This window comes from Neolamprologus brichardi, chromosome 14 (genome assembly GCF_056152115.1).
Source record: "Neolamprologus brichardi isolate AB-2024 chromosome 14, ASM5615211v1, whole genome shotgun sequence".
Classification (NCBI taxonomy): domain Eukaryota; kingdom Metazoa; phylum Chordata; class Actinopteri; order Cichliformes; family Cichlidae; genus Neolamprologus; species Neolamprologus brichardi.
In genome coordinates this window covers 26,842,942-26,867,543 of record NC_142117.1, presented here as the reverse complement: position 1 = coordinate 26,867,543, position 24,602 = coordinate 26,842,942, and the positions used below count along the sequence as shown (strand labels likewise).

General features: G+C 40.5%; 1 protein-coding gene across 3 annotated transcripts in view; it reads left to right on the top strand.

Annotated features, from left to right (window-relative positions):
* Positions 1–24,602, top strand: part of LOC102796102 (roundabout homolog 2) — a 69,544-nt gene that overhangs the window by 37,175 nt on the left and 7,767 nt on the right. For all 3 annotated transcript variants that reach the window (XM_087851044.1, XM_087851043.1, XM_087851042.1), the window contains exons 7-21: positions 2,571–2,695; positions 4,982–5,153; positions 5,609–5,814; positions 10,550–10,631; positions 10,859–11,024; positions 16,084–16,250; positions 16,596–16,717; positions 16,929–17,145; positions 18,987–19,105; positions 20,003–20,180; positions 21,407–21,625; positions 22,580–22,622; positions 22,717–22,853; positions 22,936–23,223; positions 24,268–24,406. In XM_087851044.1, the coding sequence (XP_087707170.1) occupies positions 2,571–2,695; positions 4,982–5,153; positions 5,609–5,814; positions 10,550–10,631; positions 10,859–11,024; positions 16,084–16,250; positions 16,596–16,717; positions 16,929–17,145; positions 18,987–19,105; positions 20,003–20,180; positions 21,407–21,625; positions 22,580–22,622; positions 22,717–22,853; positions 22,936–23,223; positions 24,268–24,406 (2,380 nt within the window). The remainder of the gene's footprint in view (positions 1–2,570; positions 2,696–4,981; positions 5,154–5,608; positions 5,815–10,549; positions 10,632–10,858; positions 11,025–16,083; positions 16,251–16,595; positions 16,718–16,928; positions 17,146–18,986; positions 19,106–20,002; positions 20,181–21,406; positions 21,626–22,579; positions 22,623–22,716; positions 22,854–22,935; positions 23,224–24,267; positions 24,407–24,602) is intronic.

The following is a 24,602-nucleotide window of genomic DNA, read 5'->3' as shown; positions in this document are numbered from 1 at the left end:
GCAGCTGGAGGAGTTTAAAATGCAGCTGAAAGGCTTTTAATTACTACTAAACTGAGGCTGAAATAACAACGTATTTGACCTCATCCCTTATTACAGAGCACTTAAACTAATATTCTATCATTAGACTTAGTACTAGCAATATGTTTGGTGGAGATGCATCAAGCTTTTGACCATCAAGATCAAAATTACCTTGATATTTATTGTGCTTTTGTCAAGCGCCTAATTTGGGTCAAGCTTCAAAAACAATGTTGCCTACATAATGCATTTATAAAGGAATACTCCACAAACTATAATTACATTGATGTAATACTCCTCAAATTCCAACTTTTTTATGAATTTGTTTTTTTGTGTAAGCTTCTAATTTAGCCTTTAGTCAGGATAAGACTGATGGCATCAATACGACATCATTAGGCTTATTTTCTCAATAAATCAGGTCCAGATCAAACTCACCTTCTTATTTCTGCTTCATAAAACCCCAGTAAAGGACACACAGTACTTGCAAAAGGTACCCTTCATGTCTTTATATTTTGCTTTGAAAGAGCCAGATTTTCCTGTAATATTTTGAAAGTGGTCTTGTGCATCAGTTCTCCAGGCTTTCTGAAGGTCATTCAAGGGTTTTCTTTAGACACTGGTTGATTTTTCAATCATTTTCAGCACAGTCCTTGGAACTGACCAAGAAAGAAGCACCTTAACACTGATCTATGAATCATTTAAGCGCAGAAAAAGGCACCAAACTCAAGGAAACCAACAACATGTCTGCACAGAGATTTTGAAGAACTGATTTTAAATAGTATCTTTAGGCACTTTGCTGCTTGCAACCTGCTGCAAAAACACATTACGTCTTCTCATATCTTTATGTGAATTTAGGAAAAATGGCAAAGATAGCAAAGACTGACAGGCATAAAATAGAATTTTTGCACCAACAAGCTGGCTGGCAACACAGTGCTAGAGATTTAAAAATAGATTTAAATCAGTTGAACTATCATGTTTCAGCTAGACAACAGTAACACACAGTTAAATCTCTAATTGGGACATAAAGCCAAGAGCTCATATTCCCAATATCCTTTCTCCCAGACGGACTACTTTGCACCAGCTGCTATACTTCTAACTAAAACAGGACTTACAGAATTAAACTGATATACATTGCAAATCTTATTCAAAATCTACATAAAATCTTTAAAATGGTTTAGAGTCACTTTAAGACTCCATGATAAAAAACAGCCACAAGTAGCACCAAAGTGAATATGAAATAAATGAGAGCAATCTTGTGCTATATGTGACTAACACATCAGATCTGCTGAAAGACATTATAACATCTGAAGAAAGAGAAAAAAAAACTTCACAGAAAGATCATCACAACACTATAATGATAAAAGATGTTCTGCGGCTGGGAAAATGCTCTCGGTGAGGATATTAAGACACGACACAGATGACTCAGTTCTCTTGTGTATTGAGCCAAATATGCATTTGTGCGCCCTAATACGTGTGTGTGTGTGTGTGTTTGTGTGTGCAGCTACATATGCACCATATGCACTATGCAGAGATTTGTAGAGAGGATGCATCCAGGCTAGAGAAGCTTCTCATTGGGTGGGAAGTGAGAGCCAATTATTCAGGCGGGGGCAGAATGCAGTGGTCAGTGTAAATCTACAGAGGATGTGATGATGTGGATAACATGGTGATCTGACCCAAGCTGGAAATTGGCAGCTCTTCTCAGACCTTTCCCAAAATAACTCAGTAAATGTCATCAGAATGACGCTGGCTTTTGCTGCCATGATTTTCTTTCATCCCCCCCGCCCCCCATTTTTTCTCTTTAAGAGGACATGGAGGTGATTTTTCTCATTAAGGACGAGAGGGCGATGATGATGAGTATGTAGCAACAGATCAAAAAAACTCAGAAGGTCAAAGAAAAGACTCTTAAATCTCACTCGTTAAGAGCTAATGAGCGCTTTAGCGATCCAGCTCGGGGTTAACAGCGGTTTTGGAAAATAACTAAACCGAGAGACGTTCGGTATTTCAATATCATTACGTTTTATAGATCCACTTTATTATATGACTTTATTTTACTTCACTACATTTACTTGACAACTGTTTGCTTCCTTCCTGCTTCATTAAGCAACTTAGGTCTTCAGAGAGTTCCTCTTTGGCAGTTTCTCATCCTGGCTTCCAAATCGAATATATATTTAAAACTGGTTCAAGCAGCTACAACTGCTTGGAAGCAGTTTGTTTGCTGCTGTGAAAATAATGTGCCGAATACAGCGAATCAGCAAGTATGGGCCCTTATGGATGGCACAAAGAGTAAGAAACTACCATTTTGCTGTGTTTGCATTCCTAAGGAAAAGGGGGAAGTAAGGAATCTTGTTGCTATAGTGTTGGCGTCTTTAAAATGGTTTGCCATATTGGATTCAGAATGGTTCCTTCCCATTCAAATTAAATGAACATTTTCCCACTGATAAATTATAGAGGAGAAAATTGGGTTGGCTTTCCAGCAGAAAGGGAGCGTTCATAAAGCAGGCCATTTCATGCACAAGTATGACTTTTAATGGGTGGTCACACTCCTCCTTCTCTTCCAGTACCACCTCAGATTGCTACAAAGCCCCGAGACCAGATTGCCACCCAGGGGAGGAGCATCACCTTCCAATGCGGCACCACGGGAAACCCTCCACCTGCCATATTCTGGCAGAAAGAGGGCAGCCAGGTAAGAGGCTGGAGCAAAGCACAAGGCGCTCTCTAATGCTAAATACTGCAGCAGCAGAGACATCCAGGACACTAAATGAGTGAATATAAATACATTTGCTCCCCTAACAAGCCCGGGATTGCTCTTCATGAGCACTTGGCGCATTCTTTGTAAACTTTACTTCAAGTGTTCTTTATCACATCAATAGCCAAGAGTTTCACACCTTCTTTGTTTAAAAGGTGAGAACGACTCACCACAATGTGAGCAGGTTTTTTTGTCTGATTTAATCGTACTTTTTCTGACACCTCTTTTTTAGAGTTGCCCACACTGATCAAGACACATTTTTCCAGGCGAAATAAGCGAGAGGCGAGCGAGATAATGCAGCACATTTGCATTTGGCTCAGAGATATGCGCAGAGACAAAGTGTTGGAAGACATTGCAGTATTGCGTTGGCGAGAAATCTTTCTCCTGTTTGCGTGCCACACTGGTTTGGGGGGGTCGACGGGAGAGGGAAGAGAAAGTAGAAGAGACTGAAGGAGGGCTTGCAGTAAGCACACCAGGTGTGGAAATTGCTTCTTCAGGCCAGGATTGCAGACGAATGCTGCCCTCCTTCCACATTATTCCTGACCACAAATGCCATGTTGCTTAATGGCAGCTGGGTTCACTGACTCAGGAGTGGAGGAGAAGCTTCAGGTGTTTTCGGAAAGGTTCCACAGAGCAAACAGGAAGTTGAGCTACTGATTTTGTGAATAAGCTTCAGTCGGCAGGATAGGTTGATGCCTTGCTTGGCTGTTTGTAGGGCTTTTTGCTGTATATGTGGGATTATCTGTACCCTTATAACCTCGGTCCCTCCACTGGAGTCTAAGCCTCTTAGAGGAATGAAATGGATGGCTGAATGGATTGATGCATCCCTCCCCCTGGTTCCCATCCATCTCACTTACAGGAAAACAAGATGGGATAGCTATAAAATGTCAGTTTCACAGGCATCATCCCCCCCCAAAAAAACAACACAACAACCAGAGTCTTTCAGGGTTTTTTCTTTTTTCAAATGGGAGATTATCATTAGAAGTTAATAGTTTGAGCCCCGGATTTGGGTGGAAACATGTAAAATAATGTGTCAAAACTAATTTGACAACAGTTTTACTTTAATGATTTATTAATTCTTTACACAATTCATCAACTAAAAGTAAGGCTCCACAGCTCATCTCTGGGAGGATGTAATTAATGGAAGACGTACTAATTAGCAGTAAAAGTACAAGCAGAGCTGAGTCTGATGGGAATGTCATTAGCTTTGCAGGTTTTTATTCATTAGGCAAGGCGACAAATTTCATTTTGATCTTATGGTGGTGATGCATGAGAGGTTACAGGATCACTAAATAATAATAACTAATCTGGAGCTGCACATGAATATCTGTAATATTTTTCAGGGACTTGAGTCCATGAGTTATTCATTTAAAGTGGGATCATAAATTCATTTTGAATTCAATTTGATTCCATTAATTCACAACAACAGTGGCTTCGAGGCACACTTATAATAATACAGAGAAAACACCAACAATCCGATGACCCCCCCTATGAGGAAGCACTTGGTGACCATGGGAAGGAAAAACTCACTTTAACAGGAAGAAAGCCCGGCAAAAACAGACTCAGGAAAGGGAGGCCATCCACCACCACTGGTGAAGCTCTTAAATCTTACGTGACTTAAATGTGGCCAGTGCTCCACTTCAAGGTCACCTCCATCAGCATCTCTGGTTCACTTTCAAATGTGCTGCTATTTATAGAGTTCTCCAAAATCTAAAATGTGGAGCGATATAAGTCTTGATGTGTCCAAGCCTGAATGTGGTGCACAGGGTGAGGAGTGGGATATCAGTGTGTGTGTGGTTTTTTTTTTACTTATTTGGCAACGTTAGTGAGGTTGTCCTGGAGTGTATGAGAAGAACATTGGCAAAAGAAAAATCTGAATTGCGGTACATGCTTTTGTGCATGACTCAAAGAGAAAGAATGAAGCTTCCACACACTGATCTAAAAATAAAACATATGCTTTTGATGAGTGGATTTCTGGGAATTGAACATAGCCTTTTAAATATGACACTTTGGCTTTGTTTTTCAGTTTTATTTGGGTCCACATTAAAGTTTTCCTTGGACACAACCAGCCATTTCAAACAGCCAATTTGAGCTGCAGGAAATTGCGACTGAAATTGTTCTAGTCCTATTTCCTTTTCTATAAACTTACTCAAATAGCTGAGGTAAATGATTTGATAATAAAAACATTGATTTACTTTTTGCTGCATGCATTTTTCTGTTTAGATGTTGTTGTTCCCTGGCCAGCCGCCTTCCCAGTCTGGTCGTTACTCTGTTTCCATGAGTGGAGAGCTGACCATCACAGATGTCCACCCCGAGGACTCGGGCTTTTATATCTGCCAGGCCATCAGTGTAGCAGGAAGTGTTCTGACCAAGGCACTGCTGGAGGTGGAGGGAGGTAAGACCTCAATAGGTACAGTTACTTTTAAACCTGGGGGGTTGATTCTTTGTTCTGCACCATCAGCTAATGAGGGGAAAACATATTAATTACTTAGTGGTTGCACAACAATGAGGCTCATACAGACAGAGACGGTGTGCAGTTAGAGACCCCATGCTGGATGAGCAATGAATTGAAGGCTTAATGTTTTCCCACAGGCAGCTTGTAAGCACCAGATTTAAGCTTTCTTTTACTCCTTATACAGCCTATTGTTTTCTGCTTACTAAGCATCTTAAGTATTTTTACCCTTTGCTGTCCAGCTGCTGGCGACTTTATAAAGTCGTCCTTCCTGCAGACCTTTTATATGCCTTCCTAATGTTATCTGTCCCTCTTGACTTTTCTGCACTGTGATCTAATTGGAACAAGGATATCACCCCTAACATAATATCCCGCCTCTTCTTCACTCAAACTGGCAGGTCCTTCGGGTCGTATCCCACCAATCATTCGCCAAGGCCCAGCCAATCAGACCGTATCTCGGGGTGCAACGGCACAGCTGTATTGCCGTGTAAATGGAGGTACCTCAGTCGAGATTTCATGGGAGAAGGACGGAGAGAGACTTCAGGGAAATACACCTCGACTGACCTTGATGGAAAATGGCACGTTGCAAATCGCAGACGTAAAGGTGTGTATGTGTTTGGGTGTGTGCGGATGAGGCATTTGTTGGAAAGGGCACGTAACAAGCGACTTCTGAAAGGCAGGAGCGGAAGGAAAGATGGAGTGTGCACGGAAAGATGGAAATTATATATATAAAAAAAACTCTGGAGAATAAAATACCTGTGTGATCTCTGACCGTCTGTCACCTTCCCCGCAGCCCTCATAGTAACCCATTTCTTCCTCATTTCCATCAGCAATTCCATTTCTGTTTGTAAAATTAAAGTGAGTCTGAGTTAAAAAGACCAATCTCTCTAAGGCGGTGCGTATCTCTCCAGTGTAATTATGTGCTCATGCGGTGTGTAATTGTAATGTTAATGAAGGTGCTTGTTTGTAAATGCTAATGTGTTCTGCTTTGATGGAAGAGCAGTCAGAAACCCCTTTGTGCTATAACCTCACCTGGAGGTCAGCGAGCCTGTGCAGGACAGAGCAAAGGCAGCATCATTTACATTAATTGACTGGCGATAGATGATTCATCATCTAACTGGCTTTTAATTAAATCTCCTGGCTGGAATGTGCTTATTCACGTCCTTCTTCATCCTTTTTCTCAGCAGTGGTGCTCAGCTAACTTGGAGCATTAAGGTTTGGTCCGGTGCACCGCTGAGGCAGGGGAAATCTGCCATGCCAATGTGCTCAATGGAACAGAAGAGATGCATTAGTGTGGCATCAAGGGGTTGACAAAGGGGGAAAAAATGGGGACACGGAGATGATGAGTGAGGGACTAAAAATATTTACCCTGCTGCTGCCCAACCCACCATCAATATTTTAGCTGTAGTTGAAGTCATCTAAAGAAGTTCACCTGCCCACAAGCTGTGCGGTCTGTCAGCCAGAGGTCAACACTGCGGTGGATGATCTCATACGGTCTGAGGATAGTTCCAGCAGACTGGCTCTCAGCCAGGACACGGCCAGAGCGAACAGCAAGCGTATCAGTGAAGCATGCAGGCACATACTGTACACTTCATAACATAAAAAGAAGGTCGAGTGGGGCGTAGTGTCGCTCGGTGACAGTTGCTTAATGTGGATGGAGTGTGCGTGGCTTGCATTTAATTGCACAAACATGGCTGCTTAATTGGGTCCAGTTTCACCTGGAGCTTAAAGGTACAAGTGCCAATTTTTACATTTTTTAAATATTTTTTAAAACGTGTTTTTGCTTTTTTGTAGCAAACTTTTAAATATGCCTTTTGAATAATTTATTGAAGCGTAGGAGCTTAAAGCTGAACAACAGTTGCAAGCAGGTCTAGCATTTTAAATTTGTCAGCGGCATTATCGTGTTTTTATCTTGACGATAATTCAAATGTCTGTGCATGCTGTGAGAAAGGCTGGCTCTTGTGACGGAGCTGAAATTTATTAAAATTATCACCTTATTCTGCAGCTGCACTCAACTCTGAAGATAATCTTTTTTTGGGTGTCTTTCACTGTGTTAACTGTGCTGGTTGCGTCTCACTGCTCTCATCAGCATCTCGCACTCGTTGTCAGTGAAAATGCACCAAATGGCAGACACCTCCAGATAACCGATGGTTGCAGAAATCACAGAGAAGCGTGTTGTATGCGTTTATAATGTCATCGCTAATATAACGACACGTATGAGTTGTTTACTGCTCGCTTCTGATTTAAATGCTTTTGCAGGCTGAAGTGAGACACTTAATAGTTTGCTCACAAAAATGTCAAAACAACTGGTAGAAAGATCTGCATTTATATTTTGGTACTAATTAGACTCAGCTGGTCCACTGGCACAATTGCTGTAATGATTTCCAGCGGAGGGTCAGCTCACCTCGCAGAAAAACAGCACATTATGTGAGAAATACAGCATTAACAATGAAAGAATAATTATCTGGGTTTAAATGAAGCAGCCCTCTCAAGGACATTAATATTCTGTGTATAATTATAGAACTGCTCTTCACAGAGCATCGAATGGACATCATTATGAAATTTCAGTCAGGCAACTATCATTTGCAATAAATTATTGCATCAACTGAAAGAGCATATAAGTGGGCAGTTGGGGTCACCTAGGAGGTCCCGGAGACCGTGGTTTCTGCGTTTTTCGCTCATTCTTTAGTTTAGCTTTCAATCACTTTGGTTTTTGTTCGCTGTTTGGTCAGATTTAGGCACCAACCTCTTGATCAGACTTAGGAACTGTTTGCGTTAAAAGTTCTCTGCTTGTATCGCAGGACTAAAGCCAAAGAAGAATAAAGACTGCAGCGGTTTTGACTACGTGGCAGCATTTAACATCGCAGGAGTTACAGTGATCGCGCTGCTCAGTAAAAACTTTTGCTAACATCTATTAATCTTAAATAAATACATCCTACATAAGATATCTTGTTATTCTGATGTCATCAGAATTTAATCACAGTCTTTTAATAGTTGATGTCGGACACAACACAGCATATAATGCTTCTTTTGGCTGCTCCCTTATTCACAAGGGGTCATCACAGCAGGTGCCTGTTTGATTTGGCGGATTCTAATGACAGATGCCCTTCCCCACAAGGATTTGTGTCTCCACCCAAAATCAGATCACAGATCTTTAACTTGGTTGGCAGATGCATAAAGCACTACTGCACGGAGCCAATGCACAAGCAATATATAATTAATCACTACTATTTTCATCACATAAGCAAATAAACACTATTACACCAATAACAATCACTGTAGCCATTATTTATGATCATTTTGTCGTGATGCAAAACTATTAATTGCTAAAGTTGTTCTAATTAAAGCTAAAGCTACTTTCAGCTGCTCCCTCATTTGTAAGGGGTCGCCACAGCGGGTAGTTCTGCATGTTTGATTTGGCAGATTTTCCCGCCAGATGCTCTTCTTGATACGGCCCCAAAGAGAGACACATAACACATTAACTAAAGTTGTTTAAACTCTCGATTTCTTATCTATTAAGAACTAATGCTTTCTCAAGTGAGAGATAGCTAAATATTTACTGCTCAGTAACACTCAAGTTGCACATCAACTCTTGATGAATTAAATAGTCAAGGTAAAAATTGTTACTGACATAAAATGTTTAGCAAATTCAGTGTAAGGTTTATGCCATCAAAATCATTCTTTTCATGTTTCTGTAATAGTTAGTCTGCCAGAACACACAAAATGACATTTTGCTAAAATATAATTACCATAATAATCTAATTTCTTATATATAGATTATTATTATTATCTTATATATAATTATAGGAAAGCACATTGTTATTTATTGATTAAAATGCAAAATTACATTTATTCATTTTATTCATGAAAAGAAAAAATATATTTATAGTGGCTGAATGTTACTTTTGATTAATTTTTGACTTTGTTGGCTCAAATTTGGTAGATTAGATTCAAAATTGCATCAAAGTTAAAACTGTTTAAGTCTTTCCTTTTAAGCTGTAATAAGTTAGATAAAGAGAGGTCACTTGGAAAAAATGAACATGATTTATTAAGATACAGAATTTGATTAACAAGCTGTTTGGCGATTAGACTCTGATAAACCATCACAGCAGGATGGTTTATCCGAACAATGATAGGAATTATGATAGGACTCCACTAGAGTATAGCTGAGGGTGAAGATGAAGATGGAGGCGTGGATGGGGCGCTGAGTGACCAGGGTGAGGCAGAGATGGGGGAGGAGGAGGTGGGCTGCAAGGGCCTGAAAGGCAGAGTGACAGAAGATCGCTGAGATTTAAAGTACGCTGACAGAGACATAATTGGCTCTTAAGAGACATGCAAGAAAACGATTGGACTAAATGGACTATAGCAATGCTGGTATTGAATTTGACACTGTGGGAAAGAGGAAGTGATGTAATAGACCCAGGAAAGCAAGCAGATGAGTGATTACTGATATTACTCACACATAAGCTTCATTATAGTGTTACATTCCCCTAAAAAGGTAAAGTTACAAAAAAAGTGTTGATGAAAGAGTAAAATATGAAAGTAAAGCTTTTGATTAATAATTAAACAGACAGAGATGGACGAGCTGCTATCCAATTCAAAAGAAGAGAAACATAGCAAAGCCCAGGAGGTGGTCACTAAACAAAAGCGCAAAATAAAAAGGTTAATGACCAACAACACAAACAGCTCACGAGCTTCAAAACCAAAAAAGCCTCTCTGGCACTGGAGCTCTCTTCTCTCTGGTCTTAAGTACTTTGGCTCAATAGCTGAGTAGAGTCAGTTGCACGAAAGTGGGTGGCATCTACTACTGAAGAAAGAACAAGACACAGCGCCAAGGTCAAAATCACAGCAGGCCCGTAGCAACAGTTAGAGCGTGCTGTCTGCAATCTCCTCGCTCCCTGCAGTATTTACATGTAGCAACAGGGCAGAGATGAGTATGAATCACCCTTGGAGCTTACAGGTGGATGTAGGGGTGGTGAAGGGTTTGAAAGAGCAGGTAATGATGCGAGGTAGCAGCAGTGACACGCTACATTTACAGCTTAAACAAACCAATAAGGGAGGATGAGTTTGGTGTGTGATGTATGAAAAGCTGTGCAACTCGAGCTGCTTGAACTAGCTTGCAGGCTTAGCTTCTTTATTTTTGATTTACTTCACTACTGCTGTGGTGGATGCTATGGCTAGCTCATGCCTTATATAACTTCTTCTATGTATAAAACTGCTTTTTGACATGTCGTAAAAGTCTAGTGGAGTAGAAGCATAAAGTGAAAATGAGCAAGTGTGTGGCATTTATTGTGTTATTTTTTTAAAGTCTGTCTCAAATGCTGACTGCTGTTTAACAGGACACGGACTCGGGTATGTACACGTGCGTGGTTTCCAGCACCACAGGAGAGTCGAGCTGGAGTGGGATGTTGACTGTCAGAGGTACTTAGACTGAAACTCGCCACAGTCTCTCTGTCTGTTACACTTCACACTCTGTCACTCCTCAACTACACCTCCTTTCCCAAGAAACTGTTTAGTCTGCCAGTGTTCTTCATAGGAGCACAATCTGTAGCCTCCACAAAGACAAAGTACAGTTTGAGATAAAATGTTAATCAAACTAAACCACTGATATGATGTAATTATTTTTTTGTGTGTTTCTGTAATGAAAGATGGAGGTTCTTCAGTGTCCAGAGCTTCTGAGTTCATCCAGCTTCCAGGACCTCCACAGAAGCCTGTTATAACGGAGGTGACCAAAAACACAGTCACCCTCACCTGGCAGTCCAATCCCCATGAAGGCGGGGCCGCTGTCACCTCCTACATTATCGAAGCCTTCAGGTGAGTTTTCAAAACAGGAGCATACTTTAGTTTTTCAGTCTTTTGTGGACTTGTCTCAGTTTATCTGACATTTCTAGATCACAGCAAATACAGGCTAACCATCCATCCACAGTAAACTAAATGCAAAAACAAAGCTCTGGTCAAATGTAAAACAAGACAAAGCTTTTTAAAAATGTGTTACAGTAGTAAAGCTTATTAATAACTTCTTGCTTTGCTGTACATAGATTTAAACCCTTAATAATGGTGAATTTCCTCTGCTTAACCATTTCCACTTCTTCTTCTTGTCTCTATTTGTACCCTTCACTAAATCTGGTCTGAAAAGAAACATGACCGACCAAAGTCTCTCATCATGGGTTAGATTTTCTAAAGCCTCAAATCAGAGGAAAGGCAGAAATCTTTTTCACACTCAGTCCTCTTTGAAAAAAAAAAACTGCTGAAAGGTTTTTATGCTTTTTTATGTTTTGTCCAGTAATGGTCACACGTTGACTTGCTGAGGTCAGGTCTATGTTGAGTCAGAATGTCATTAATAGAAGATGAAGAAAGACCATGAAAAACTACTGGTGCTACCAGACGCTTTAACAAGTGTAACTGGTGAAATGTGTTTTAAAGCTCTAAATCCATATACTGGTAGCTTTGCCTCTGCACTCCACTATAATGGATTTTTAATCAAACAAATATGTGGTAGAAATACAGACTTTCAGCTTTAATTCAAAAGGTTTCACAAAAACTGTTTAGTAGTTACACACATTTTCATATACAGAGTCCCCAGTTTTCAGAGGCACACGATTAACTGCACTGACGAGCAGTTTCATGGCAAAGTGAGGCCTGTTCCCTTGTTACTTCGTGGCAAATGAAGTCATGTGAAGTTGATTAAAAGTGTAATTATATTTGTATTTTCTACATTTGTCTGTAATTTGGATTATGAGGCCCGAAGAGATTTTAGTGCAAGTTAAGGCTATTACTGGATGGAACCTGACCCCCACCCACCCAAAATAAACAATTAGAGACAGCAAAAACTTTTGGAGTGTCCAAATTAACTTCTTTTTCTTACGGCTGCTTCCTTTCGAGGTCGTCACAGCAGATAATCTCCCTCCCTGTCCCCAACACCCAGCGCTCTGCATGTCCGTTTTACTGTATGCATAAATCTTCTTTGTGGTCTTCCTCTTCCTCCTGCATGATAGCTCCATATGCAACATCCTTTGTCAAATATATCCATTATTCCCCTCTGCACATGTCCAAACCATCTGAGCATTGCCCCTCTAACTTTGTCTTCCAACCGCTGAGGTGAGCTGAGCTGTTCCTCTGATGTACTCACTTGTCATCCCGGTCACGCCTAAGAAAAATCAACTATGCCACCTCCAGCTTGGCCTCCTGTCTCCAAATCATACATCATAGACGGTCTTATTACCATCTTGTTAACCTTCCCTTTAACACTTGCTGCTATCCTTCTGTCACAAATCACTAAAGACAGCTAAAATGAGTGATGACAGAATTCTTTCCATGGTTAAGAAAAAACCAAAACAAATTACAAACACTTTCGATGTGGTAGCTTTATCATTGCTGACAACCAAAAGACGCCTTCATGAATGGAAATACAAAGAGTTTACAACAAGGTTCAAGCCAGAGGTTAGACTAAATATTTCAAAAGACAACAAACCTTTCTAAGAAATTCAAATGAACCAGAATGAGGGGAAAAGAAAAAAATGGCAAAAGAGAGAACAGGTCACGATCCGGCGTGACATCACCTGTCAAACATAGTGGAGGCAATGTCATGGGCGTGTATGGCTAACAGTGAAACTGGGTCACTAGTGTTTATTCATGATGTGACTGCTGACCAAAGTAGCAGGATGGATACAGGTGATGGACACAGGGCTATACTCTGTGCTCAGATTCAGGCAAATTCAAATGGAGAAATGGGAAACTCTTCAATGGCAGAGAGACCCACAAACAAGGACAAACTGAAAGGAGCTGCAGTAGAACACATATTATTTTGTTTTTTGAATTTTATCTACTTAATTTATTTATTACCTTAATATACTGTCTTCCTGACTTAAAGTTAAACAGGCAGCCTCGACTTCCACCCTTGATAAAGGTCTCACTGTCTGACTGACTCTTCCCAGATAATGAAGTCTTCTTCATTTAGACTCATTAGACTTTGGAAATGACTCATCTCTGCCTGAGGGAGAGACACTTCTGTTACCACACGTTGCAAAGTGAAACCCACCACATCAGTGTTTAGCCGCGGCTTTTCCGAGGAGAGCCATAGCAGCCCTAATAACCAACTAGAGTCCTGAGCGAGACAGGGAGAGTGAAAGAAGAGACAATTACTGCAGTGGTCAGCTTGGCAGCTCTGTCCTGTCCTGGGGCAATCGCAGGAGGGGATGTGAGCCGAGCTGGAAGTTCACTCATTATAGAAACAGGACGGGGGGTACAGAAAAAGTGTATAGACACAAACATGCACGCACACGAGCACGCATATATTTCTTTCTGTGCAGGCAGAAAGCTCAGTCGGGCACACTTGCACACAGAGCTGATAAAGATCCATTCAGTGCTACACGCTCCAACTCCAATGAGTTGTTTGTTTTTGTGGATCAGAAGGAACAAAGAAAGAAACACTTTTATGATTGCAGTATGCCTTTTTATACCAAACATAGCAAGAGTTATGTTTTTGATTTTAAAAGGGAGGCAATCTAGATGGAGTATTACTTTTATATATTACTATATAAATGTAGCAGTTACATTTTCCTTTTTCACTGAAAACAAAACCAAAAAAAACCATTAAAAAAAATGGCAAAACTGTTTCTCTGGAGAACATTTGTTGAGAAAAAAGGCACAGAAGAAAGGAGAAAAAGCTGTGACCTGCTTGATGTAATTGCCTCGCCATTTCCTCCTCCATGGAGTTGAGGAAAATGTTAAACTGCACTCATGCTGCTTGATAGTGCCCGTACCTGCACAGCATAAAGCTGTTGTATCCTCGCCGGGCTCATTCAGTAGTCATCATTATAACCTGCTGCAATTAAAGACGGAATAAAACTTTGTTAGCAAGCTGAGAGAAGCAGCTATGAGGGTTTTTTTTTTCTTCCAATGAACAGAAACTCATGAATCCAAGAAGCGACTGGTGATTTCTTTAATTTGTTTGCTCGTTCAACAGAGGCTGCTGAAACATTTCTTGTTCACGTGCCTGCTGAGCGTCAAGCGAGAAGATTGATATCTGTTCATTTAATATGGGGCTGCAGCCAGAAGAAGATTAGCACTGATTTGCATTAAGACTGTGGTGTCAGTTTTCTATTTTAGTTTTCTTTTTAGGAGATTAAAAGAAAATTTTCACTGTTTTCCATTTTAAATATCACGGGGGAGGGGGGTTGGAGCCTATCCCAGTTGTCATTGGGTGATAGTCGGGGTCCTCCCTGGGCAGTCTATCATAGGATTAAAATACAGACACAGACAACCCTTCACAGTCATACTTGCAGTTTTATTCATCGATTAACCTAACGTGTGTCATTTTACTGTGGGAGGAAGCTGGAGTAAGCACATGCAAACCACACAGATTCAAACACAGAACCACTTTGCTGTGAGCCATCAGTGCTAACCACTGCAGCACTGTAAAGAAATGCACTTAAGATCCCATGTTGCCTTCAGAACTGCCTTAATTCTTCATGGCAGAGATTGTACACGGTGCTGGGAACATTCCCCTGAGATTTTGGTCCTTATTGACATGATAGCGTCACGCAGTCACTGCAGAACAAATCTCCTGTTGGACAAGGGTAGTGACAGTGCTCAGGCAGTGGTGTTTAAACAATGTTCAGTTGGGGCCACCAGCAGCAGCCTGAACCACTGATACAGTACAAGGCAGGATGATCAGTCCTGTCATGATATTTATGTAAAATTCTGTCCCTACCATCCAAATGTTGCAGGAGAAACTGAGACCCAAACACCACTTATCTACTCATTTTTGTCCACTTTAATTTCCTGGTTTTTTTTAGCAGTAGTTTAACCTGCTGTGGTCTTCTGCTGCTGCAGCTAATCTGCTTCAATGTTCAGAGAGGCACTTCTGCATACCTTGGTTGTAACAAGTGTTTATTTGAGTTAGTGTTGGCACTCTGGCTGTTACCCTGTGATCTCTGACATCAGCAAGATATTTTCACGTAGAGAACTGCCGCTTACTACATATTTTATCTTCTTCAGACCATTCCCTGAAAAACAATAGTAATCCCAGCTCGTCTGGCACCAACAAGCATACGATATTTAAGGTCACTTATATCACCTTTCTTCCTCATTCTGTTGTTTCGCTTGAACCTTAGCACATCATCTTGACCTTATCTCCATGCAGAACAGCTTTTACTTACTGCTTTGTGATTGGCTAATTGGATATTTTTAAGAATAGGTGTACTTAATAAAATAAGTGTATCTAAAGTATATCTTGAAAAAAAAATAGATATGAAACTGCTTAAAAGAGATTTAACTTTTTTTTTTGCACTTTTGTTATTTTTTTTCTTCTGACAAAATAATTTACCATTTAATTAAGGAGAGAAAAAAACAGCTATGGCTCATATTTATAGCTTTCTTTCTCTGGGTTATTTCTATTCTTACTTTGAGATATCACACTTCATTTTCTTATGCTCGCAAGATTAAAAAAAATATTTATCCCTTAATGAGGGTGACTATTGTAACTGCAGTTGCCATATTTCCTAAATATGCAAAATTCAGATCTCTCCTGGCATCTCTACTTTCATCTGTCTGTGCAATTAGGGCATGAGCAGAAGAGCTGTGATCAAGCCCATTACCTTGTTATCTCATGGTAACACAACAGATAACGAGAGAGAAAAGAAGCATCTCTTGAAGCTGTTTATTGTAGTCCTCGCACCAACTTTACATGCAGCTATCCAAACTCCTTCAGGCAGCAAACACGCTCCCGATAAAGACTTGACCTTGACCTACCATTTAAGTCATGTTCACACACTCTTGTTTTGATCTCAGTCGTTCACTCTGACAGTCAGATCTTCATCACAAGAAATTCAATTTTAAGATAGTCTTTTCTTTGACGTTATCCATCTTGCAGCCAATCAGTGGGCAGTACCTGGCAGACCGTAGCGGACCATGTGAAGCAGGAGAGGCACACTGTTGTCGGACTCTTCCCCAACACCGTTTATCTCTTTATCGTCAGAGCAGTCAACTCGTATGGCCTCAGCGACCCCAGTCCGATCTCCGAGCCTGTCAGGACACAGGGTGAGTTACATAAAATAAAAGAAAAAAAAATCATTTTTTGATGTAATGTTTTTTATTATATTATTCACAGTTCAGTCTTGGTTTCAGTTTCCATGAGGCAGTATATTTTAGATACTGGATGTAGAGCTGAGGCAGAGATAATGTGCTACATGCTTTGGAAAAATAAAACTTGCTTTGCATGTGCAGTCTCAAAACTAATTGCTTTCTCAGTGTGATGCTCTTCTGCCGGGAGCAATGTTGAATTTCATCAAAAAGTTGTTCCCTGCTTTTGCTGAATTTCTGCTATTCAGCTGTTTTGTTTTCACGTTGCCAGGCTGGACTGATTAGATTTCTTTGCTGTCTTAGATGGGAGTCCGACTGAACAGGGAGTGGACCACAGACAGGTGCAGAGAGAGCTGGGAGAGGTGTCTGTCTACCTGCAGAAGCCGATGGTTCTGTCTCCTACGAGCGCCAAGATTTCTTGGAGTGTGAGATTAATACTGATGGGTTTCAAAGTCAGCTTGTAATGTGTGGAGGACAGGCTAATCTCCAAACATTAGCTGCAGAAACTCTGCTCAGCATTATATGACACCAATAGATCAACGTGTAGAGAAACCGCTGGTTACGCTTCCCTGCTTTTGATAACTGATTTAAATGTGAGACCATGTTTTTGTGCTTTTTGTCTTCCACCTTTTTTAGGTTGCCCGTCAGTCACGGTACGTTCAGGGTTACCGTATATTTTATCGAATGATTGGCAGCTCCTGGCTGGTCCAGGATGTGGAGGCCACGTCTGACTACAGTACCATCTTAGCAGATCTGCACAGTGGTACCGAGTACGAGGTCAAGATCCGGCCTTACTTCAATGAGTTACAAGGGCATGACAGCCTCATGGTTCTCCTGCGTACCTCGGAGGAGGGTAAGGAATGTGTATTAATAACCTAATCACCTAATCAATAGCAAGTAATGCTAACTAGTAGTAAGCAAGTACAGTACTGTGCAAAAGTCTTAAAACACCCCACAGTTCTTTATGTTTGCACAGCAGCCAAACTCTGTTGTACTTTTTTTAAGTGGTCTTGACTAATAATCCTTTCTTAAGGTCTTTCACAGTTTTTCTTTGGACATTAGCTGCTTTCTAACTCAGTCCAGTCCTTGTACCTGAGTATGTTCAGAGGAACTTTCTTTTTTTTTTTTGCTTATTAAGCCGCTTATTCATTGACTCATTCAAGCATAAAAAAGGCACTGAACTCCAAGAATGAACCAGCGATGTATCGACACATAACTTGGGAAAGAACCAATTTTTTACTGTATTTTCATGCACTTGGTTACTAGCGGCCTGTTGCAAAAACCTATACAGATCTACAGCAGAGGGAGAGTATCTGAAAGCTATGTCCTAATGAGACCGAAAAAAAATATCCAGACCTGACATAGGACCCAGAAAATGCATCTCAACCTTCAGTTGATCGCTGAAGCGTCGTCCCAAATGGTCTCAGTGGAAGGATGGCTGTCAAAATGCCATTTTTAAGGAAGAGAAAAAAGGAGAAAAGGCTGAGCTGTGCCAAATTACACAAGAACTGAAAACCAGCGGAGACATCTTATGGAGCAAAGAATCCAAAATTTACAAATTTTTTGTTCAAATCATCAGTTTATACAGAGGATGTCAGGAAAGAGGTTAATGTGGACAGAAATCTGTAGAGGCTCTGTCATTACTTGGGGCTGCATTTCAGCCAGTGGTGTTGGGAATCTTGTCAAAATTGATGGAATTATGAACATGGATGGAAGTACCATCAGATTTTGATCTACATATCAAAATCGTGTGGAAATTAAATCAGAAGACTACTTAATGAAATTAAAAGAAATCTTGCCTAACAGAGTTCAGGCTGTGTTGAAGAATAAAGGTCTTCATTCCAAATGTTGACTTTCAGGCTTGATACAGTTTTACAAACTCTGTTTTTGTCTTATATTTTACTCAGTTGCTGCACCTGCACATATGCACCGGACAGTAGCATATGCGTTTAAACAAATTTGAGATACCAGTTAAATCCTCTTTTGTTTCTTTGTAGTCGATGTGAAGCAACAGCCAGCAGCTTAGCTTTGCATAGAAACTGGAAATAACAATAGTTAGCCTAGACTCAAAAACTCATAGATAGAGGTTTAATAAAATGTGGTTAGTATTATGTTAGTTTAGGAGCTTTAGAGGTGTGATTTTAACCATAATTTCTAGATTAAGCCACTTGTGTCCAGCTTTTGTTGAGCAAAGCGAAGGACTGCTGCCAAGAAAGTAAAATAACATGTTTCCTTCCAAAACTGATTAAAGCTCTTTAATTTATTATGAACTATTTTTTATTTATAATATTTAGTCACATTTATCAGTGTGGAGGGATTTATTAGTTAAACAGTTTCAAGTGCTTTAGGTGAGGCAAAGAAATCCTTTAAAAACAGTATTTTTCCAGTGGAGTTAGATTATCCGACAGCAAAGGAACGAATGAGTTCCAATTAATTTAGCAAAAATTCTGAAATAGCCTCTTAATTTTGAAAAATAAAGACACTGTTTAATTTGTATGATTTCTTATAGAGAGTGCTTATAAATAAGTAATTAAGGATTATTTTCTTTCAGGTTCTTCTAGTTTCTATAAATTATATCTGTTATTTGCAGGAAATTGTGCAGGAATTATGGACCTGTAAACACAGTCTTATCACAGCTCTGGTATGTATTAATAACTATAGTAACATCTCATTTTTTCTTATCTCTGTTTGCAGTTTTGTGTGCCCCTCCACAGGCTGTATCAGTGGTGCAGCTCACCAACAGCACCAGTATCAGCGTGTCCTGGGAGCCGCCGCCTCATAATATTCAGAGCGGCATAATTAGGGAGTACAAGGTGAGGCCACATTTGACTGTTTGTCTTCTTCTCTGGTGCTTATTTCTGCTGTTAAGCTCATCAGTAAAGCGAATAAAGGGAGCAAATTGTTCTTTCGATTTGCATCTGTGTGCAGGCATTACTCAGTGTTTCCCAGGTTTGGTTGTTTAGATGCTTGTGAAAAACACAGATTTTAATGAACAATTAGTAATTAGTCATTGCCTTTTATGCGTTGCCAGTACTTGCGATGCTGCTCGGTTTTGTGTCATCAGATTCTCGGCTGAACAGTCACCATCCCTGTCATCTGTTAGCTCTGTGGAAAAAAACACAGAGTTCTCATTATCTGTCTCTTAGAATGAGCGCAACACTGATTACTAATCATCAGGCTGCTTATCCAGAGCGTGGAAAAAAACATCAAAATAGAACATGGAGTACTATTGTTTTGATTCCCTCTCGCTGTCTTGTGTCTACACGTAGACAGTTATGAGTCTGATCATGAGAATCCATATTCTTCTGAATGTGTGATGGATCATCAGCCAAAGGCAGGGATCATATTTAATCCCCTTAAATATTTCTCAGAAATACACCCAATATTTTGTTCAAGCCCTCAAAGGCTGTAAGAAAATATTGCACGGTATTACCTGACACATTTTCATTGTAACTCCCAGTGTCTTCATCACAAATGTTCTATAGAAGATTTAGAATAAATAAAAGCTTTACTCAGTGTTGATGAATGTGGACAGGTGTGGGGATTATGGCAGAGGTGGTGCGAAGCCTTGGAAGGGAAGATTTTACATACTAAGCACTCCTTGTACCTGTTGCTTGTATCCTATGGATAGTAGTCTTGTACCATTGTAGAGCAACTTTCATGTGCGAGTTGCCTAAATTGTGAGGACCTTAAACTCTGGTGTCACTCAGGTCTGGTGTCTGGGCAGCGGCGTTGAGCAGGAGAACCAGATAAACCGAACCGTGGATGGAGCAGTCCTGTCCATCCTGCTGACGGGCCTGCTGCCTGAAGTCCGTTACACCGTGATGGTGGCTGCTGTCACCAGCCTGGGTGTGGGCGCTCAGAGTCCGCCTGTCAGCCTGCTTCTCAGTGAGTCAGTCAAACTGTTACAGTTACTACACACGCCGAAATATGCCAAGACGCACTCTGCAAGCTGACTTTACCACATGTAAAATGTGTATGTGGAGAGTTGACTGCGCAGCATGAATACGATTAAAGCTGGTGCATCACCAACACTAACTTTTGCAGGGTGTTTGTCACGAATTCGAGTCAGTAGCTGTGATTGCATAATAAGTTTGGCATTTACTTTGTTTAGTTTTGTGTCTCTGTGGCTCTGCTTTTAGTACATAGTCAGAGAAGATGTGTTGCTTCCAAAGAACATGTTTTGCTTCCAGTGTTTCCTGAAATGTTTTTATTTTATTTGTAACCCTTTTACAGAAAACATGGGAAACTTACCTATTTGAGTTATTGATGAAAGTTAGGTGAGATCTTCTAACTTCTTCTGTTGGATCTAACTTGGCTTATCAAAAAGTCTAAAAACACCAAAGGTGGAAAAACTAGCATGTCTTCTATGTCTTGTTTAATCTGTACCAACACAAGTTACAGTTTTATGATACAGTCACACTAGGGAAAGATAATTTACAACCCCAAAATAATTGCAACCATGTGTAGTGAACTTGGGACTCTCCACCAGAGCAACAGATTTTAAGCCCTATAGGAGTTTCCAACAAGAGGGTCATGGACCTCCTATTGATTCTCTACCTAATCACACAAGCCAAGGTGTTAAAATGGGTGTGGGTCACAGACAGCCAAAGTTTCAGGTGAATCCACTGTGAAACCTGGCCCCACCCTATTTTCTGAGGTCAAATGGCCCAAGATGTGAGTGGGCGTTAAGGCATCTGGGAAGGGATCTCAAAACTGGATTATAGATGGCAGACTAATTATAGATGGCTAAGATAAACTGCTTCTAAGTTGTAACTTTCCACCTGTTGTTCCTTTGGGGCGTCTCCGGCACATCTCCTAATGCGTGTCTGTGCAGGCAGGAAGTATGTCCACAAATAAAATCAATATAACTTCCTTCACGTTTAACCAGTTTTCAAGTGCTTTAATGCCCCAATTTGATCCTAATCCCCTCGACTGTGCTGGCCCATTAAAAGAAGAATTTACTCAGTTTACTATTTATTCAACCTGAATGATATGTGAGGAAACAAAACCATTTAAAAAGCTTGTTTTTTTTTCTACCCTGAAGTGACTGACAGCTCTCTGCTTTGGCTGTGTATCATGTGGCTCGATTAACTGGATCGCTTCTCTTTCAGCTCCCCCGCTTGAGAAGACTTCAACGACCGTGACTAAGGGCGATGACCTCAGCATAGCAGAGCAGATCACAAGCGTCATCCGCCAGCCAGCCTTTATCGCTGGGCTGGGTGTGGCTGCGTGGTTGGTGCTGATGGGCTTCAGCGGGTGGCTATACTGTCGCCACCGAAGGAGGAAGCAGCTGGGACACTATACCACATCCTTCGCATACACCCCAGCAGGTGAGGGGGGGAGGGGGGATTAACTATGACTTACTTACCTGCTTTAGGTAGAGAAAAAAAAGGAAAAAGCAGGAGAGGTTATTGTCACAGGACTCGAGATGATTTGATGAACCTTGTCACAGACGACTCATTATGTAACGGAGACATAAAAGAGAAAAAAAGACACAAACCATCAGATTTTGTTTTCATCCAATGACAGGTGACAAAGTTCTTAATAGACCTCCGGGGATATCTGGAGCAGTGATGAATGTTTTCAATTTTAGTTTGTGCTTTGCAAAGCGATGCCTGCACTTTAATCGCATATTCAGTTAATTAAAATATATTTATTCCCAATGGGTAGTCTTCATGGCAGGAGCAAAGGGAAAAAAAGAAAGAAAAAACCCTCAAGAGACACTCTGAAGCATATGTAAGAAGCTCAGCGCACACTTTACTTGATGCCCTTTGGCTCAGAAGCACACAGCACATCAGTTCTCAGTTCTTGTCTGACTTTGAGATGTATTTGTTCAATAATGGCTCAAGGCCTTAGAAGCAAATATGCAATTTAATTTTCGCATTAATATTTCATAGTGTTGCATGTATGTCTTTCACTTTATGGTATGGATTTCTTTATTTAATTAAAAATGGATTTTAACCATCCCTAACTCCAGAAACTCCAGCAGCAGAAAAATGATATCTGCATTTTTATGTATTGCAGGCATACTCTATATAGATCTGCTGTGTTCCTCTTGGTGTATGTAGGTCAACAGTGCACCCTCATAAAATATCAATTCAAATCTGCTTTCTTAAACCTCCGTGTGGGATAAACAGTTTATTTGTTTATGGAGCATGATAATTCAGTCCAAAACATCTTTATCTTTCAGTGGCTCTTTGGGGAAAAAAAGAGGCTTAAGGCAAAAGCTTTATCTTCTTTGCTGTTTTCTAAATTTATAACTTTGCTCTTTTTTCCTCTTGCAGTTGGCTTCGCTCACAGTGAGGGATCAGGAATCATTAATGGAGGGTAAACTCTACGTTATGATTTGATTCATCAGATGATTAGTGTCACTGTGTGTTTCATAGAAGCAGTATTGATATAATCTAATCTTTCTTCCCAGGCCTGGCTTGTTGGGATCAAATATGGGCAACTACCCCTGGCTGGCAGACTCTTGGCCCACTCCAAACCTCACTCACAACAGCAAAGACTCGGTCAACTGCTGCTCTGGCAAACTGGATTCAGAGAGATATTACAACAGTAAGAGCTCTCTGATGTGAAATGCTAGAGTGCTGAATAAAAGATTGTCCTTGTTAATGTAACATAGTCATTTGCTGTGCAGCTGTTGGGATCATAAACTACCCGAACCAGTCAGAGAAGCACAGCGCGGCGTCCAACGACAGTCCCATCTACAGCACCATCAACACAACGGCTGAAGACGACCTCCTGGCGTACTACGACACCTACTCGAGCACGTCCTACAACCAGGGTCCAGACCCGTACAGCAGCAACCCAATACTGTCAAACAGTGGGTTTGGAGGTCTGGAGCAGGACTTGGATCATTGGACCATAAAGTCTGGTCACTCTGGATCTGAATACGCCAAGCTTCAGTACAGCAAGAAGAGCAACGGTGAGAATTTTGTGGAAGTGGAAAAGATGAAAAAATGTATCTTTGGACAGCTTAATTGGAAATGTGGTTGTCTGTCTGGCTCTTTATACGCAGTCATGAGAAAAATAATTTTCTGTAGTTGTGGTTATGGCAGCATTATGCTTCTTGAAAATCTGTTGAGACGGTTATTAACCATTTGAAAATCACACATTCATTTAATTTTGCGGGGAGGAAAACACCTGTTCTGTTATTCAAAATGGATCATCATCATCACCACCTTAACCTTTTTAAGATGTTTTAATTACGAGATTGCACAGTAATGAGATCTTTTCTTGGACGATATAGAACGACATGATTACACGGGAAGGTCTGCATTCATCTTTTTTCATTTTCTGAACGCACTGCAGTTCCATAGTAATAAGCTAACTTCATAAAACTGTGTAGACTTGTGATTACGTGTAACAAACTGAGACGTTGCTTGTGTAATTACATTTATTAGAGCACGGCGACCTTAAAAAGGAAATATTAGTGAGCTGCCTTTTTTTCTGTAGCTTGACATTGGCCAAACGTGCTTTGTTTTATAGATAGTTTATATGGCTGCCATAGTGCAATGTTTTCATCTCTTTTCTTATATGCAAGTGTTGTAACCACCTACAACACGTATACTTCCACCCACATGTGAAAGCTTGGGCAGCTTCATTAACTCACATATGATATACTTAAATGCCCTTTTATATCCAATATTCTGGGCTTTGAATTGGCTTATTGAAAGGTGCTTTGTGAATAAGCCTGCCATGCTCTGAAACTTTGAAACATACTGTGCGAATGGAAAGGTATGCGGAGGTTAAGTGCTTCATTCCTTTTGATATCCAGTGATTCTACAGACGCTTAAGGTGCCTTTGAAGATATAAAATGGTCAGTAAAAGGAAAATTCTTTGAGGTGCTAACAGCTGTGGACACAGAAAGGACATATTTAAAAACCTTTACTTAGCAAGCAGTTTGAGCTTTAGTGTGGAAACGAGTAACACAACGATTATGGCTCACACATTGTTTGGGTTTTTTTAGACAAACTGGTAAAGCAGAGGTCTACTGGGTCATCATCCAAGGCAGGTCCTCTCACCTGGGTGGATGTCTTGTCTCTACCTCTTCCCGCCAATAAAGATGGACACCGTACAAAAACACACAAAGAAGATGAGCAGCACAGGTGAGACAAATCACTGCACTGTTAAATGTCAGGTTGTTGTTAAGGCCACTTCTTTACCCCCCTCCAAGGACAGTGGCATTTATTTTTGTGTGATCAGTCAGTTTATTTTTAGCATGGAGGCCTCTGCCTTCACCTATATGACAGAGGCAGTTAAGGCAGATGGATATCAAAACTGCCCTAGAACTGTGCTGTGACT